Source organism: Brassica napus, chromosome C8, assembly GCF_020379485.1.
Source record: "Brassica napus cultivar Da-Ae chromosome C8, Da-Ae, whole genome shotgun sequence".
Lineage (NCBI taxonomy): Eukaryota > Viridiplantae > Streptophyta > Magnoliopsida > Brassicales > Brassicaceae > Brassica > Brassica napus.
This window is the reverse complement of record NC_063451.1, coordinates 42,757,197-42,776,674: the sequence shown is the minus strand read 5'-3', so window position 1 is coordinate 42,776,674 and position 19,478 is coordinate 42,757,197. Positions and strand designations below refer to the sequence as shown.

General features: G+C 31.5%; 2 protein-coding genes across 2 annotated transcripts; both read left to right on the top strand.

Moving 5' to 3' along the window:
• The first annotated feature begins 13,297 nt into the window (after window positions 1-13,297).
• Window positions 13,298-14,807, top strand: LOC106414291 (reticulon-like protein B13). Its single transcript, XM_013854970.2, has 4 exons — window positions 13,298-13,437; window positions 13,561-13,750; window positions 13,864-14,075; window positions 14,517-14,807. The coding sequence occupies exons 1-4, from the start codon at window positions 13,398-13,400 to the stop codon at window positions 14,696-14,698; spliced, it is 624 nt and encodes a 207-aa protein (XP_013710424.1). The 5' UTR covers window positions 13,298-13,397; the 3' UTR covers window positions 14,699-14,807.
• Window positions 14,808-18,302: 3,495 nt separating this feature from the next.
• On the top strand, window positions 18,303-19,263 carry LOC106414204. Its single transcript, XM_013854897.3, has one exon. The coding sequence runs from the start codon at window positions 18,597-18,599 to the stop codon at window positions 19,089-19,091; it is 495 nt and encodes a 164-aa protein (XP_013710351.2). The 5' UTR covers window positions 18,303-18,596; the 3' UTR covers window positions 19,092-19,263.
• Window positions 19,264-19,478: the final 215 nt, after the last annotated feature.

Here is a 19,478-nt window from a genome sequence, read left to right as displayed (position 1 = left end):
GAGTTGATTTATCTATGTTAAAACGTTCCAACACTCTTTTAGTGTATGTGGATTGATGCACAAATATACCATTTTGTGAATGTTCTATTTGTAGGCCAAGGCAATACTGTGTCTGTCCAAGATCTTTCATCTCAAATTCTCCTTTGAGATAGTCTAATGCCTTTTTTATTTCCTTTTGAGTTCCGATAATGTTAAGATCATCAACATATACCGCGATTATTACAAATCCGGATATTGTTTTCTTGATGAAAACACATGGGCATATAGGATCATTCACATATCCTTCTTTTGTTAAATGATCACTGAGACGATTATACCACATACGTCCAGATTGCTTTAACCCATATAGTGATCTTTGCAATTTTATTGTACATAACTCTTTAGGTTTTGAACTTAATGCTTCTGGCATTTTAAATCCATAAGGAACTTTCATGTAGATATCAGTATCTAATGATCCATATAGATAAGCTGTAACAACATCAATGAGACGCATCTCTAGATTTTTATCAGCTGCTAGACTCATCAGGAATTTAAATGTGATTGCATCCATAACTGGAGAATACATTTCTTCATAATCGATTCCAGGTCTTTGAGAAAAACCTTGAGCCACTAAACGAGTTTTGTATCTCGTAACCTCATTTTTCTCATTTCGCTTTCGAACGAAAACCCATTTGTACCCAACTGGTCTCACATCTGCAGGTGTGAGTAAAATAGATCCAAATACGTCTCGTTTATTAAGCGAATCAAGTTCGGCTTGTATTGCATCTTTCCATTGTTCCCAATCATGTCTCTTTTGACATTCATAGACATATTTTGGTTTTGGATCATCGATTTTTTCAATTATTTCACTTGACACAATATATGAGAAAGCATCATCAAGATCATCTTGTTCATTTCTATTACATATCTTCTTATTATGGATGTAGTTGATAGAAATTTCATGATTACTTTCCGACTCATAATGCTCAACTTTCTCAGCATCCTGATTATTTGTTTCTTCCAAAATACATTCTGCTATTTTGGATGTGTCATTAATCTTGACATCCTTCTGTTTTCTAGGATTTTTATTCTTAAAACCAGCAGGTCTGCCACGCTGCAAGCGTGTTTTAGATTCTAGTGTATTATCTGCTTTTCCTTGCTCATTTGATATTTTGATACAAGCAGGAGCATTCACGGCTGGTATATGAGATTTAGTTACCGTCTTGGTATCCGCAAATGCATCAGGTAGCTGATTAGCTATACTCTGTAAATGCATGATTCGTCGAACTTCTAGTTCAGACTCTTTAGTAGGAGGATCAAGATATAATAACGAAGGTACACTCCATTTGATATCATTTTCTACATTTTTGTTTTCTCCCCCTAGAACTGGAAATACTTTCTCATCAAAATGACAATCGGCGAAACGTGTCATGAAGACGTCACCAGTCTGTGGTTCTAGATATCGTATGACTGATGGAGAATCACAACCAACATATATTTCCAATCTTCTTTGTGGTCTCATCTTTGTACGTTGTGGTGATGCTACAGACACATATACCGCACAACCAAAGATTCTAAAGTGAGAAATGTTTGGTTCTCGACCAAATGCTAACTGTAGTGGGGAATACTTATGGTATGCACTCGGTCTGATCTGAATGAGTGCTTCTGCATGCAGAATGGCATGTCCCCATACAGAGGTTGGAAGTTTTGATCTCATGATCAATGGTCTTGCAATCAATTGCAGACGCTTAATTAAAGATTCGGCCGAACCATTTTGCGTATGAACATGAGCAACCGAATGTTCAACTTCAATTCCCATTACCATACAATAGTCATTGAATGCTTGGGATGTGAATTCACCAGCGTTGTCTAGTCTAACTTTTTTAATAGTATAATCACGAAACTGTGCTCGCAGTTTGATTATCTGAGTTAGAAATCTCGTAAATACCACATTTCGAGATGATAATAGACAAACGTATGACCATCTACTGGATGCGTCAATTAATACCATAAAATAGTGGAATGGTCCACAAGGTGGGTGTATAGGTCCACATATATCGCCTTGAATTCTTTCAAGGAACTTTGGTGATTCTTTATGTATTTTGATTGGCGATGGCCTTACGATCAATTTTCTTAGAGAACATGCAACACATGTCATTTTATTCCCTTGAGAAATCTCCTGGATTTTCAGTGAATGACCATGTGAACTTTCTATGATTTTACGCATCATTGTAGTGCCTGGATGGCCGAGGCGATCATGCCATAATGTAAACTCTTCTGAGTTCCGTTTTACTATAAGATTTGATTCGATTTCATCGATATAAGTATGGTGTAGCCCGAAAGGAAGTTCTGGAAACTTTTACAATATGTATTTTCTGCCACATTTCTCAGAAGTTACATACATGTATTTCTTTCAGTTGCAGACTGAGTATCATATCCATGAAGATATATGTCTTTAAAACTCAACAAATTCCTTTTAGAACTCAGAGAATATAGAGCATTATTTATGGAAAATTTTGTTCCATTCGGCAACGTAAAGTTTGCTTTACCAGTTCCTTCAATTACGTCTGCAGGACCTGATATTGTATTGACGACAATTCTTGTCGGTTTTATATCGGAAAAATATCTCTTTTGTCTCAGAATAGTGTGCGTTGTTCCACTATCTGGTATACATATTTCACAGATCCGTTTCTTGGATTTTGCTCCATTAGCATTTTGATCCATTTCTGAAATTGTCATAAATATTAATAAAAGAAAACATAAAATTTATTCATATAATAACCATATAAGGAAACACACAATAATTATACATTAAGGTGACGTTAAAACATCATTATTTGTTTAAAACAGGAAGAGGTTGATTGTTTACAGATTTTGAAGTAGTTTTTGGCTTTTGTTTTTGGAAAAACCAATTTTTAGACAATCAAGTTTTTAAGAAAATAGATTCCCTACATTTTAGGAAAACTAGTTTTTCAAATAACTGTTATTTTCTACAGAAAAACCAAAATCTCAATTTTCTTGGTTTCTACATCTCACGATGCTTTTTCTTGTTTTTTTTTTTTTTAATTTAAAAGTTTTGTTACATTTGTGCATTAATATACGAATAAATAAATAAAATGCTAACTACTATAAGTATGAGCAAATAAGTTTTAGTAATAAGAACTTGTTTAACATATATAATACAAAATAATATATAGTAAGAACATTCTTTTAAATTTGCCACTAAAATTAATTTGATTATTTAAATTTACTTTTATGTAAAGTTTGCATTTTTTGTTAATAATCTATTGGTGTTATTTTATTGAAAACTGTGATATATTCGTATAGTAATTTTAAGTTTGTTTAAAAAATAAATTAAATTATAGGTTAAAGTTTTCAAAAAATAACAGAAAAACTGAAATATTTTAGTAATCAAATTTTAGAAAAACAAAAATGCAAAGAAATAAAATTCAGAAATTTAATTTATTGTTTTATTTTTGTTATTAATTTATATTTCAACTTCAAACAAAAATAATTAACTAAAATATACTAAAATTAATTAAAACCTGAAAAAATATCATTTGTGTTTTTCTAAAATCTAAAATTACAGTAAAATCAAAAATCTAAAGCTAAAAACCAAAATCGCCATTCGAGTTTTTTCAAAATCTAAAAACTACTGCAAAATCAAAAACCAAAAACTAAAAACCAAAATCTAAAAACTAAAAACCAAAAGCCAAAAAACCAAAAACTAAAATCTAAAAACCCTTCAAACAATCATCACCGAAATGTAATAAGTATACATGACAATATTGAAAACTATTCAATAGTCTTATTATAAGCATTTCGGCTCTCTTCAGGAGTAATCTAGTCCAACTCATTTGCGAAGTCGGAGGCATCGAGGTACGATGTCCCTTCAAATTTTTCAGTGAGGTTCACTTCTTTAGCTTTTTCTTTCGTGGACTTTTGATATAACTTACAGAGATGTGGAGGAGTACGACAGGTACGAGACCAATGTCCTTTATAGCCACATCTGTAACACACTGTCCCACGCTTCTGGGTGGTATCTTCTTGAGTTTCTTTACCCTTAGAAACTTTTTCGGATCTAACCCACTTGTTAGATCCCTTCCATTTGGGATTGTAAGTTTTTCCACGTTTGTTGTTGAAACGGCGACCATGACCTCGGTTGGTCTGGTTTCTCCTTTCCGAATTTTCTACGGCCGTAGCATTCACTTCAGGAAATGCTTTGGCTCCCGTAGGTCGGGAATTGTGGTTTTTGATCAGGAGCTCATTGTTCTTTTCAGCCAACATGAGCGCAACAATCAATTCAGAAAATCTCGTGTACCCGCATTTTCTATAAATTTCGGGCAGAAAGTGAAGCTGTTTGTGGAAAGTGTTGTATGTTTTATTCATCATTTCTATCTCAGAGACAGGGTTACCACAATACTTCAAGAGTGAAACTATCCTCAGGACAGCGGAATTGTAATCCTCAACCTTTTGAAAATCTTGGAGCCTCAGATTTTTCCACTCTTCTAGAGCGTGAGGGAGGTTGACTTCTCTCTGGTTATCGAACCTTTCTTTTAAAGTTTGCCACAGTTCAGCTGAGTCTTCTACGCTTGCATAGTCGTGCGTTAGATTTTCATCTAAATGCTTCTTCAGGAAGATTATCGCTTCGGCTATATGCTCGGGTGGCGATTTGTTACCGATTTTTACCGTTTCGGTTATCTTTTTCATTACAATGTAAGGTTTCACATTTGTGACCCATCCGATGTAACTTTCGCCAGTTATTTTCAGAGCCGGGAACTGAAGTTTCTCGATGTTTGCCATTTGTATTTCTAAAACACAAAATAATATATTTTATTAGAATTTCGTAATTTAAAAACAAACCATTTATATTAATAATACACGCAATTACAAGGAGAAAAAACACATAGAAAAGTAAACCGACATTAAGCGTAAATTCTTCAGGAGAAAATTCTCCAATAAAAAGACCGTACATAGAAGCAAAAATAAAAATTGCACATAAGACCAAAAATATGCGAATCATCTTTCTTGCAATGAAAAACCGGAATGGAGCGATTTGAAAATATTTGAGAGAAGATAAAATGTTTTGGATGAAGTAAATGAGTGAAGTATGAGTGTATTTATAGATGAAAAACACTGTTCATAGCCGTTTGAAAAAGGGAAAAAATTTGAAAAATTTTCTTTGTGACCGTTGGGATTAAATCGTATGAACCGAAAATCAATCTGAAAATATTGTAATAATCAGTCAACCAAATTCCGTAAATTTCATAATATTCGATATAGGTGACCAAACATTTATATAATAACCATTATTTAATAAACAAACAAATATCAATCATATTATGGTGATATAAAAATTATAACATTAAATAAATTATGCGGCGGTAGAGCCAAGCCAATAATTATAGTGTAATTAGCAATCAAGGTTTATTAACGAAGCGACATACCGCCCGCATTAATAATAATAATTAAAACTGCCACTATAAAATTATTAATAATATAGGCGATATACCGACCATTATAGCAGAGTAAATATGATACATATAAATTTTACTGAATCGCAGAGTGATCGTGCTGATAACGTGTTATAAAATAACTTATAATTTTATAGTATCGAGAAATTTTAAATAGGGTAAAATTTTATACCCGCTGAAAGAAGATAACACTGATAATGATAATGAAAGAGAATGTGTTATAAGAAAAAGAGGGGAGAGTGTATTACAATTGTTTATAAAAAAGTGAAAAAAAAAAAAGAAAATTACTCTACATGCAATGCATAATGACAATGGGTTCCACACTTATTATATTCATCCGCAATTTTCGTTGTTCGGTGCTGTCATTTTTGAATTTTGATTTATGTACGTTCATGACAAGATCATAACATATTTCGTGTAATGGAGCCCACGTTCATGATAAGATCATAACATATTTCGTGTAATGGAGCACAGTTTTGCTAACGAAACCGTCAATGATTGTCTCCTAAATATATAGACAAAACGGCTATTTTCATGACTGGCTGCAACTCGTGATAAAAAAAGATTATACTCTTATTGATTGGGTTGCAAGTCGTTACCATCGTGATTTGAAACGCATCCCTGAAACTGACGGAAGTGGCTTTATGCTACCCACACTAGTGGTCTGATAAATAACTAGGTGTTTTCCTGCACTATGTACGGTAAGTAACTTTTTAAAATTAACTTATATTTAAAAATAAATTTTATTAAATATTATATATTTTACTATTTTTTTACTAATATTTAATATAGATTTGATATATATTAAATCAATTTGTATAAAACTAATAAAAATAATATAAAATTGTATAATTATCAAAAATTTAGCGTAAACAATGTTTATAAAATTTGTAGATATATAAGAAACTAATGATCTTGCGACTAGATATTTAAATTTTAAAAAAAATTGTAGAAATTTTTGAAAACTTTAACAATACAAATTGTATAATTATACAAAAATAATAATATTTCGAAATTTAAAATGTTATATATGAATATATTTATTTTATAGATAATGTATGAGTTATTACCATATTTTAAAAAAAATTTACCAAAAAAAAATATCAATATTAAATGTAATATATGAATTATTATCATATTCTAATAAGTTTGCCAAAATATAAATCAACATTAAATGAAATTAGACATGTCATATTTGTTTTGTGAAATTGATTGTAGAAATAACATGTGACAAAATCACTTCGCAAATATAGTCTAGCCGATAACCTAAAATACATAAGAAAAAAAAATAGCAATAAATGAGTCTAACGGGACCTTTGGCCTTTCCGCAAAACAGAGCGTTGAGAGGTGGCTTGGCCTCAGTGTAGAGAGATCTCAAGTTGTTCCGGGTACGAACATGGAGTTCTTGTCCTAAATATCTTCTTGACCATATTTGTGACCTCACATTCCAGTTCCACATACCCTTATTCTCTAGTGATGCCAATACTCTCGTCAACGATATTTACAGAAGGATTTAGAACCATTTATACTAGATTTGATATAGATATAAATATAGGTGTGTTGTATCAAGCACGAGGAATAGTAAGTGTTGATTAAAAATCATATTTTAAATCTAACTGGTTTCGTTAGACATAATTTCAATTTATTTTGTTTTATAATTAATCCAATTTTTCAATATAATGGTTTGGTGTCTGGCTGCTCTTATTTCTTTTCTGTAACAGTTCATATACACGCATTAACTTGCCTAAACTCGGGTTGTGACAGTGACATCATCAATACTAAACCAGTAGAAAACATCAATGTATGTGCTATTCAAAAGGCCATTATTACTGCTGTGTATAAAATAAACAATCGTTTCTTCCTAGGCAACGGGCTATTTTTGGTTTTTAGATCGGCTTCAACCAGTGAAATACCATGTATGGAATCGTTTTAGGCTTTAGATTGGCCCATGTTTCATGTGCCCGTCTTGTATTTGATTAGATGCAGTGTTTTTAAAACCGGACCGACCCGATGGTTGGATTGGGTTCGACCGTGAACCGGTTATATAGCTGGGTTGGTCTAGTAATTGGTTTGACCATGAACCGGCCACATAGCCGGATTATATTTCAAACTTATTAAACCAATAAAAACCACTAATACTATCGAAATCTATAAACCATCCATATAAACAAGAAACTAATTTATATTTATAATATTTTATGTTCAAAATTGATTTATCTTTTAATTATGCATCATGTTTACTAATATTACTTTTATATTTACATAATAAAAAAATATTAAACCATATTATTGAACCAGGTTTGACCCGGTCGAACCATATTGAACCGTGACCCAAAATATTTCCGGTTCAGCTTCTGGTCCGGTTTTAAAAACACTGATTAGATGTCACAACTTCATTAACTGAATCAAACCAAATATTTAAAATCTTGATCTGATTGATCTTTAAGTAGCATTATAGCAATGGGAAAAAACGATCAAAGAACTAGGGATATTTATTGTGTGTCAAGACTGGAATACAAACTCATGATGAGCGAAGTCAAAGGTTCCGAGAATACATAGTCCTCGTGTAGGAATGTTCTCAATGGTCTTGAACAGTGGCGAAGCTACTTACGTTTTAGGTACGCCAGTTGCCCCCTAGAACATCCAGTTGCCCCCTAGAACATCCAGAAACTATGGTGAAACTGTTTCGATTTAAAATTATGGTTCGTATACATAATGTTCTGTGTACTGGATGTTCCCATTGATCCTCATTCTTCTGTTGGTTAAAAGTTAAAACCAAAGTGATTTATCTGTATTGTACCATAGTGAAACGATCCTTGGAGTTCAGTCCTTGGTGGTGCATTCACCATCAAATTTAACCTAAATTCAACTTTAAATTTGTTATGTGTTGAAACAGAACATTATGTATACGAACCATAATTTTAAATCGAAACAGTTTCACCATAGTTTCTAAAAATTAATAGACCTATATAACTGAGCTGAATTTGCATCCCTGGTGCGAGTTATGTAGCCAAAAACACACCTACGTTTCTTGGTTAGTCCAATGTGATCTTTTAGTATAAACTATCTAATAGTTCTTACTTGTTTTTTGGACCAGTGGATATGGCAAGTATGACCAATGGAGAAGGGGGTGAGATGGTCTTATTTTTGGAGTCTTGATAACAGAGGATTGCAGTCGGACAGTACTGGTTTGGTAAACCAGGTTGAAGCCACTGTGAAGTAGTCCTACGCCAGAGCCTTTAATGTGACCAGAACAGTCAAGGACTGACCAACGTGTATATCAAGCGACTCATAGACCTCCTCCAGAGTGTGAGAACCTTCTACTTCAACGAGAGTTATCATGTGTCCTTGTATCCCAAAGTTAATCGATGTCAATATTCCAACACTCATTATCCAAAACCTGTAAATGTTGCCATTAGAAACTGAAGAAATATGACATCACTAGAGAGATCAAATAATATAGTCTTGATTTTAAGGGGAAACAAAAAAGGAACCTTGGTATAATGATGAAAGTTGACCGGTAAATGTTACACTTTTAGAAGGATCATCGATCAGAAGATCATCAGGAAAGGGAATATTACGAGCAAAGTCCAGTTTTTTTCTAGCACCTTGATTAAGGCGTTTAAGCACACACCAATTAACCTAATGTGCCAACAATACCACGGTCAAATGATATGTCATTGTAGCATTTTAGGATCAAATCCACGAGGAACTAATGATCTATAACACTAAGAATACACAAACTTTCCTAATCTAAGCAAACCAGAATATGGATGATTTTGTAACAAGCTAATGTCCTAGGAATATAAACAATGTGATCTCAAATTCAATAAATAAATAAGTGCAAGAATTCAATCAAATACTAAGGATGGATCCATGGGCAATGATAATTGATATAAGGTGATCAAGGTTCAATCTAGGATGTTCAAACAAATCAATCAACAAGTCTATATGTCTAGATCTCATTCAATATAGATTAATCCACTGTCGTGGAAAAAACCCTATGCTAATCATGAATTAAACATCAACTGTCGTTGGCTAACGCAATCAAGCATGCATGAATCACAAGTCTGCTAACCACTTAAACATCTCGGACATCAACTGTCGTTGGCCAAATATGTAAAAGACAATACTAAGTTCATTCAAGCATTTTAACAAACACTTTTCGGACGTAAAATAGCTTAAGGTCTAGATGAGAATGATCAAGTCTAATCTAGCATTAAGAACACTTAACAACATAGAACATCGTTAATAACATCCTAAATATCCACCTAATCACCCTAATCTATCTAACCCATGAATCACAAGGTCACTACTCACTAATCTCCATGAGAAACATTAAACTCATGTAATGATCAAGGCTAATCATGTTAATGAGCAAAAAAACACAAATATAAGATGAAGTAATTCCTTATATTATAAAAAGAATTAAGCTTTTACAAGTTTAGATAAAGTATTGAGAGAAAATGAGATAAGTCCCAACTTGGGGATTACAAGAGTATTTATATAGTCTTTGGAAAACCTAATGGTTTCCATAGAAAAGTCTAAAATACCCTTTAAAAACACTAAAATTCGACCAGCTGAAAAGCGTCCCGGGGAGAGGTTGGGTCGTCCAACCCGCGCTGGATCGTCCTAGGTCGTCTGCGCGGGTCGTCCAACCCGCGGTGATCTACCCGCGCTGGGTCGTCCTAGGTTGTCCGTGCAGGTCGTCTTAGGTCGTCCGTGCGGGTTGTCTAACCCATCCTGGATCGACCAGGGTTGATAAGCATCTAGTAAATCGATCATAACTCCTCCAATACAGCTCCAAATGACTTGAAATTCCGTTGGAAAGCTAACTCAATTTACTATGTCTTCCCAAAATCTTAGCAACTGGATATATCTTTAAGACCTCCACCCATGTTCATCTTTTACCCTTTTGCATCACAAATGTCTCTAAACACTTCCAAAAACTCCATAGCACACTCGAGCACCTAAAAAAGACTCATGCATGCATAATGCAACCTAAAGATGACTAAATTCTAATCTATATGATCAAAATATACAAGAATGAATGGATAAAACAATGCAAATATGCAAGATATTACACCTGCCAGAAACAATAGCAAGAGGCAGTGTGGAGGGAGATCGCTAGTTAAATCCTAAATAATAATTTGATTACTTGGGAACTAAGTTAAGTCAAGACTTTGTGGTACCTGAGTTATGGATAAGGGAAAAAAAGAAGATTGATCTCTAGTTATTAGTTAATGTTGAGTACACCAAAAGCACCATTTGCTATGTGCATCGACGCTTAAAGCAAAATATGTATAATTTGCAATTTGGTCTTTAAGTTGGAAATGGTATGTCCATTCGAGTTTGGTTGGATATGATAGTTTGTGCCTAAAACTCCATCTTGCCAGTACATTCTTCTATTTAATTATGTTCCGACATATTTTTCTCAATTGTCAAGTTGTAAATTAATAATAAAAATGTTTAATTATAAATATATCATTAATTATATAAGAATATTATATATATATATATATATATATATATATATATGTCATTATTAAAAACAATAGTTTGATTTCCTCTTTCTTAATAATATCTTGATTTTATATTTTTTACCAAACCATGTGAATATGAAAAACAAAAGTATATATAATTTTCTAATCTGGATATTTTATATATAAAATAAAAACGTGAATTCAAAATTAGTTTTTATGTTTTGCTCTCCCGTTAATTTTTAAAACGACTAATTATAAAGATATTCATACTAATGTATTGATTGTTATTAAAAATAATAGCTTGATTTCTTTTTTTTCTTAATAATATTTTGATTTTGTTTCGTATATTTTCTTACCAAGCCATATAAATATGAAAATCAAAAGCTATAATTCTTTTTAATATGAAGATTTTATAGATAGAATAAAAGCGTAAATCCAAATCAGTTTTCTATGTGCTATTCTCACGTTAATTCTTAAACCGTTAATTATAAATATATCTATAATAATAATAATGTATTAATATATATATATTATTATTTGTGATTTGATGTTTTGGCATTCGAACTCTCGTGTTAAAATTAGTCAAAACATGAAAGCAAATTTATATTTATTTGATTAAATAAGTGATTAAAATTAATAATAATAAAAATGATCTAAAATCTAAAAATATATTTAAAAAAATATATAATTCATATATATATATATATATATATATATAGTGTTGTTATCTGAAATATCTTTTAATAAAAATTAAAAATTAAAAACAAAAAATACACAAATAAATATTAATCAAGTTAAACAATTTTAATTTTATATAATTGAAAGTATAATATTGACTGATTTCTAAGATTTATTTATTAATAACAAATATAATATACAAAGAATTTTTTTTAAAAATTATAATACTTAAGCATTTTCAAATAGAAAAAAAAAATTATTATTATTTTATTTTAATTAGTAATGCATGGATTAATAAGTAATTATAAAATATTTATACCTGCATTTTTTATATATAAATTTCACGATTAAAAATAATAGTTTGATTTTCTTTTTTTTTTCTAAAATAATGGTTTTGATTTAGTTTGCATTTTCTATAGTTACCAACCCATATAAATGTGAAAATAAAATATCTATAACCTTTTTAGGATAAAGATTTTATTTATAAGACAAATACATGAATTCAAAATTAAATTTCAAAATATCTATAATGTTGTTTGAAAAACAGTTTCATAAATTCAAAGAGAAAAAGACAAAAATAGTACTAAATCAAGTTTTTGTTCCCAAACTATCAGTCAAGGTCAAAAGTCATAAAAATAGCACTTAATGTTTTATCAAAAGTCACAAACTTAGGGTTTAGAGTTAAAGGGTGGGGTTTAGGATTTAGGGTTTAGGGTTTTGAGTTTAGGGTTTAAGGTTTAGGGTTTAGGGTTTAGAGTTTATAGTTTAGGGTTTAGGGTTTAGGGTTTAGAGTTTAGGATTTAGGGTTTAGAGTTTAGGGTTTAGCGTTTAGGGTTTAGAGTTGAGAAATGAGGTTTTGGGATAAGATTTCAAATTTTGAAAAATAAAAAAATTAAAATTTTCAAAAGATAAAATGCTATTTTGGTCATTTTAGTTTTTAAGTGCTATTTTTGTGATATAAACTTAGAAATGTGTTATTTTGGAGATATGCCCAAATTCAAATGTCAGTGTATTTTAAAAATGGTGGTATCTAACGTATTATAGTTCAAGCAATTTCTTCCTTTTTTGTCATGATTTTTAGATCATAGATTTGGTTGATAAGTGTAATAATTTTTTTCACATTTATGATTTTCTAAAGTATCAAATCTCTTCCACATGCTTTATACACTTTTTAAAAAAAGTTATATTTTTTAAAAAATAAAATATTGGTGTTTTTGTTTTGAAAGATTAATGAGTAAATCATGAAGTTTTCTTAAACCTATACTTCAAATTTTAGAGCATTAAAATCTACAAGTATAACAACTTAGAGCATTAAAATCTACAACTATAACAACAGCAAAAATCTATAATCTTAATTCTACATGCAATCCGACTTACAACCATCGGATATGGATATGTGGCTTCTGTCCAAACATCATTGATTCTCATAAATCGGATTTTGTTTTCTAAAGATATAATATATTTTTTTTTCCGAAGCTCTATCGGTTATCAAATTAATACAATTCAATCCTTTACTTTCATATCGAACCGTCCAACGTAGTTTTGATAAAAAAGAAAAAATATTTGATAAAGAACCGTCCAACATATTTTCCGTAAAACGAAACACATATCAACTTTGCATGGCTCCCACGTCACCGCAAAGTCACCACGACGTGTTACATCAAGAACTAATGAAGAAACCTTTTTCACACACACACCATTCTCTAGAATCCTTTCAATTATATACATCGTAAGCTTTTATTTTCTTATTTTACTACCAGCATCATCTATTACCATAACAGACATGGCCAACGATGTGTCCAAAAATACATCACCTAAATCTGGTAAGAACAATAGTCTGAGAAACATAATGCTAAAAACTAGAAAACCTACACTAATTTGATCTGAAAGTTTTAGACATCATTTAACTCTGATATCTTCTTCGTTATGTTTCATGAATTACATAGAAGATACTACTTTGGAGGACATATACTTATGGAGGAGGAAGAAACTAGCCTTCTCTGTACTTCTTGTCTCAACAGCGACATGGGTTTTGATCAATATTTATGGTTTCAGTTCTATAACCATTGTTTCTTGGGCAGCCATGGCCATTGTCTCTATGGTCTTTCTTTGGGGCAGTTTACTTCGCCTCAGCAAGTATTCAAATAATTCCTTCTCAAAAAGTTGGGCATGTTGAAAGACGTTCATGAATTAATATCTATATTCTGAGGAAAGCTGTTTTAATTTTTGTGTTTACTAACTTCGGACAGGGTTGAACCGGACTTGTCAGGGTTAGAAGTGTCAGACGAGTTTGTAGCAGAGACGGCGAGGTCGTGTCGAAAGCTAATGGAAGAAATTGTTAGATGGATGTTCACGGTCGGTGTTGAGAGTGAATGGTTTGTTTTCGCTAAAACCATTTTGGGGGTCTGGATCTTGTCAAGAATAGGAAACCTTCTCGATTTCCATACTTTTCTCTTCATCGGTACGTAAGTACTTAAAAGATTTGCAATATCGACCGTCCCATTAGGTATACCCATTAGGTATAAGTATAACTCGGTAATATTCCAAAAATTTAACTTAACATAAATAAGACTATCAGATTCTTAAACTGATCATTTATGCTATACGCCAGATTTGTCTAATGGTTTGTATCACCACCTTGGTTTAAACATATAGTGCATGTTTGTGACAAACAAAACAAAAGGTCGAACTTGATCAAACATGATGGTATGTTTTGTTTTACGTTGCTTTTGATTAAGCAAGCATTCGACTTATGTTTTTTAAGAAACTAGCAACATTAGGAATATTGTACGAATATGGTATAAGTAGTGGGAGAAGATTAGCATTACCTGTCTTGTTACCGTTTCAACCATAGTACTACAGGTAATAAATCTACTACTCCTTAACTCTTTGGTATATGTAGGTTTAGTGATCGGCTTAACGCTTCCGAAGTTGTGGGAGAAGCATGGAGATCGACTACAAAAGCTATCGAGGAATCTTAAAGATAGATCAAATGAAGCGTATAATAACAGTCGTGAGAAGATTTTGAAAATGAAGAAAAAGTTACAGCATGGTACAGAGGAGAAAGTTAAAAAAGCAGAGTAAATGGTACCTGGTGTTTTGTTTTGTACAAAAATGTTACCTGTCTTGTAAAGCAAAAGTATATGTGTAAAATGTGTAAACAAAATGGAGTAGTAGATTATTATTACCTGTCTTGTTACCATTTCAACCATAGTAAGAATCTGAGATGATGAAAACATTGTGAGAACGATGTTTACCCTTTCTATGTAGGTTCGATCTCATTAAGTCATTAAGTAAATAAATATTTTGATGGGCCAAGCGTGTTAATGCTACGAAAATATACTGTATTAATGCAGTTCAGGCCAGCCCAAGAGAAAAAGTGGAAAGGAAACGAAAGCCGTTATCAGAGTCAAGTTTCGACCCTAGAGACCTGTGGAAATGGACCAGAAATAGACCACAGTTTCGGTGCGCCACTTTTAGACCATTTCTAATTCAGTTCTATCATTTTTCTAAATTTACTCTAATGGTTGTTTTTATAGTAGAAATACTCTATTATAGAAAAAAAAATACAGAAAAAAATAGGATTAGGTTAGAGAAACCATAAAAACATTTAGATTGAATTATATAATTTTTTCTATACTTTACCATATTGTGCATATTTACTACATGCTATTTACTACATGCTATGCTTGTTCTTCAACATTTGTTCTGGCCAAATCGTTTAAATTACACCAACCACATTTATTTTGTCTCATATACTTGCCTTATATCGGCCATTTAAATATTATTATCATCAGTTTTATATTCTTTTATAACTAAAGAAAAAATAATAAAGAAATTGCTTAAAATATCATATATTAGTATTTATTTTTAAAAATAATTTCAACTGAAAATATTATGATATTTAAGTTTTAAAATATAATGATTACTGTTTAAATTTTAGTATTTAAAGAGTATAATTGTATACAAATTTATAATTAATTATCAAATATTTCTAATTAATTTAATAAAGAAGTTAGTTAATTTTTTTAATAGCAAATTTAGATAATTATTAAAATGATCATCTTTCATAGATAAATTTGAAAATAAATATCAGGTTTGCAGTAAAATTATAATTTTTCAAAATAACATTATCCACAACACATTTATATTAACTTAAATCTTGATTATAAACAATAATATGAAAAGAGATATCACAGACCAATAGAAGACTTTGACAAACTTGTCCAGTTCGGTCAGGTAGGACACACATCTTGATGACACGTCAAAATGATTTGACACGTCATTGCTTAACTACTATGACATATGTCAGATTTGGCCACGTCATATGTCCCGTTCACTCGATCTTTTGTTGTCACCGTCGTTCTCGTGAAAGCCACAAACAGAGCCGGTCCCAGTATTTATGAGACCAGAAGCAAATATTAATAAAATGGTCTATAAATTAGTTGATTCTAATATTTTTTAAAAAGTTAAAGAGGAAGAATCGAACCTACTTCCTCTTGTCCACATAAGAGCATCGCAACCATTAGTGCTGTAGAGAACTTTTGTAAAATTTGTGGCCGCTAATTAACATAATCTCACGGCGGCCGGAAGCACAAGCTTCTTCCGCTTCCGTCCAGGGCCGGCACTGGCCACAAATTCTTTTATTTTTTTTACCTCTCTCATTTAAATTCTGGTCATGCAAAAGCCGCGTATACATTTCTAAATTCGTGTACAAATTATTTTCAGTTTTGATAAAACTAATTAAATGTGACAGATTGAAACATAAATACTGTATTCTAGTTCCAATCGGGTCTTGTTTTTTTAAAAAAAAATTCTTAAGGATATTAGGGCCCTGTTTTGTTAGAATGTATAAATACTAAGGTTTTAGTTGTGAAAGTAACAATGATATACCTAAACTTATTAGAAAAAATTCAACTCAGCGTAGGGTCTACTTAATATTTAAGCCGGGTAGTCACCAGTGGGCGTATAGATTAATTTACTTCATATTCGAATGTCAAATAAAAATGTACAGTTATTGTATAAGATCATAAGAATTGCACATATTTGCTTAGAACTAGTTTGTATACATCTTACAGAGAGCATATGTTTTATGGACCTTGTAAGTGATAGCGAGTTTTTGGTGTTGATAAGTTCATAACAAATTAGTTTTATAAATGTTGTTGACTTGATGCAGAACACTTCTCTATTTAATTTACTAAATAATTATGAAAATTAACTCATGAATATCTCATAAAAGCAGATCAAATGAATATATCTCCTAGTTCTAGTGGCCATCCCATCCCTACATACTCGACAATGAACTTAGATAATATTAACGATTGTATCTCGTAGCTTCTTGGCCAATCAAAATCGTTGTTTAAAGGATATGAAAGCCAATAATCTCTGTCTGTTCGACATAAATATAAATAAGATGCTTTAGGAATAATGCAATTTATAATATAAAATGCATGGTCCGTATTCGTTTACTTTTATGGGCCCCTACTTTTATTACGTTTTTGTCAAGCAATGGATTTCAGATCATGCAACTTATACATATCCCCACATTCAATCATCATCATACATATTATACATATAACTATGTTTTCAAAATAATAATAATAAATAATATTGCGAACCAAACAAATATGATGGAATAGAAAGCTAAGAGCATTTGACCAAAAAAGGGAAAGCAAGCCAAGAGTACTTCCATCTGTCAGGAAATCCAATGGTAATTCTTAACAAAATTATATTAGTATTTTGCTTAATTATATTGTAAAAAACACTTGTAAGATAGGTATCTAAATTTTTATAACAAATCTAAATTGAAAAATTACCCCTTCGCCTTTCTTTAATATTTTATTTTTATTAGTGGATGACTACTACATTCATCTTACTAAAGGAAATGCTCAAAAAAAAAACATAAGTTTCTTAATATTTGCTTAGAATGAAAAAAATCTGAGTAGCAATTAAATAAAATGATAAAACATTTTTTGTCTTCAACAAAATGATTGTTATGCACTGTTTGATATTTCAAACATTTGTGTCTTCAACAAAATGATTGTTATGCACTGTTTGATGATTTTACCTTTTTCGTAAATACTATTAAAATTTGGTATTTTTTCTTAGTATCCTCCGTTTGAACGGTATAATTAAATATAAATTTTATTTAAAACATCATCTTTGAATCTTTTAAAATGAATTTCTAAAAAATATTTATTTAAATTCTAAAACTATTTAATTAAATTTACTATTTAAAAATGGATAAAAATATCTTGTTGTTTACTAATATTAATTAAATTCTAAAAAAAAATTACTAATATTATTGAAAATTTTAAACTATCTTGTTGTTTAAATACTTGATGGATACTTATGCAGAGAGTCTCTATTTTTCTTACAAAAATATTAGAGTAAAAATTGATATTTCATTTTTTCCTTTTTTTGAGTTTAAATGCTTTTGTGTAAACAACTTAAAATACTTTTCAAAAAATACTAGCAACTATATTTTTATATAATACAAGTATTGCAGAAGTGTATAATTTTTTCGTATCATGCTTCTACAGAAAATACTTTTTTATACACTTCTAAATTTTCTGCCATATTAACTGTGATTTTTTTTTCTAATTTCTATATGATTCTTTATATGTTCAGCACATCTCTGATCAATGTCAATCTATTTATGGTGAAATAACATCATAAGTCAAACTGATCGATGAGTTTGTTCATAAACACAGTCCCCAAAACTTGTAATTATACCCTAAAACGAAGGGTAGACTAGTCTCAACATAAAGCTGTCATCCTCCCAACTTTCATACACAGCCTGTCATTGCTTCCACTGGTCGTTCAAACTTCAAAGTTCAATAACAAAAACACTATCACAAAAAGACAGAATCCTACGTGGCACGTCCTTTTTATATATACACACACATAAACTCATTACCCATCATCAACTCCAACGATTCCTTTTCACCGGATACCAAGTCGACTCAGTCTATCTACCAAAATGGGTATATGTAGCTCGTACGAGTCGACACAAGTGGCGACGGCGAAGCTTATCTTGCAAGATGGGAGGATGATGGAGTTCACGACTCCAGTCAAAGTTGGTTACGCTCTACAAAAGAATCCAACGTGTTTCATTTGTAACTCAGATGATATGGATTTCGACGACGTCATATCTGCCATTAGCACCGAGGAGGAGCTTCAGCTTGGACAGATTTACTTTGCTTTACCTCTCAGCTCGCTCCATCAGTCTCTAAAAGCGGAGGAGATGGCTTCCTTGGCTGTTAAAGCTAGCTCTGCTCGTATGAGAAGTGGTCATTCTTGCGGCCGAGATAAATGTCGGTGTCGCCGGAAATGTGTCGCTCCGGTTATCTTCTCTTCCCAGAGAGTGGCGGCGTTGGGATCCGACGGCCAGACGAGAAACGGGAAAAGACGCGGCTGTAGTGGTGGTAGTGGGAGAAGGAAGTATGCGGCAAAGTTGAGTATGATAGAAGAGTGAAGGGTAGTTTGGGGATTTAGTTATTGTTGTAGGGTTAGTTTCGTGAATATCTATATTATTAACGCAGGATCATATTGTCCTTTTTTTAGCTTAGACTGTCATTTCTTTACTAACATTGCATGTTTCATTAAGGCCAATCAAGTAATATTAATAACACATCTATATTGGGCCATTTTTTTCGGATCCAGCCCACTGTCCACGTCAGATCTCTCTTGGGTCATTTGGGCCGATTAAGAAATCAGATCTAATTCTCACATTTTTTTTTCTTTGGGCCATTGAATCCAAGTTCAAATAATTTTTTTTCAACAATTCTTAATTATTATTTTTTTCTTAATATAATTTAAGCCTTTATAAAAAAAAATTGATTTTTTCATTGAAAAGTATAAA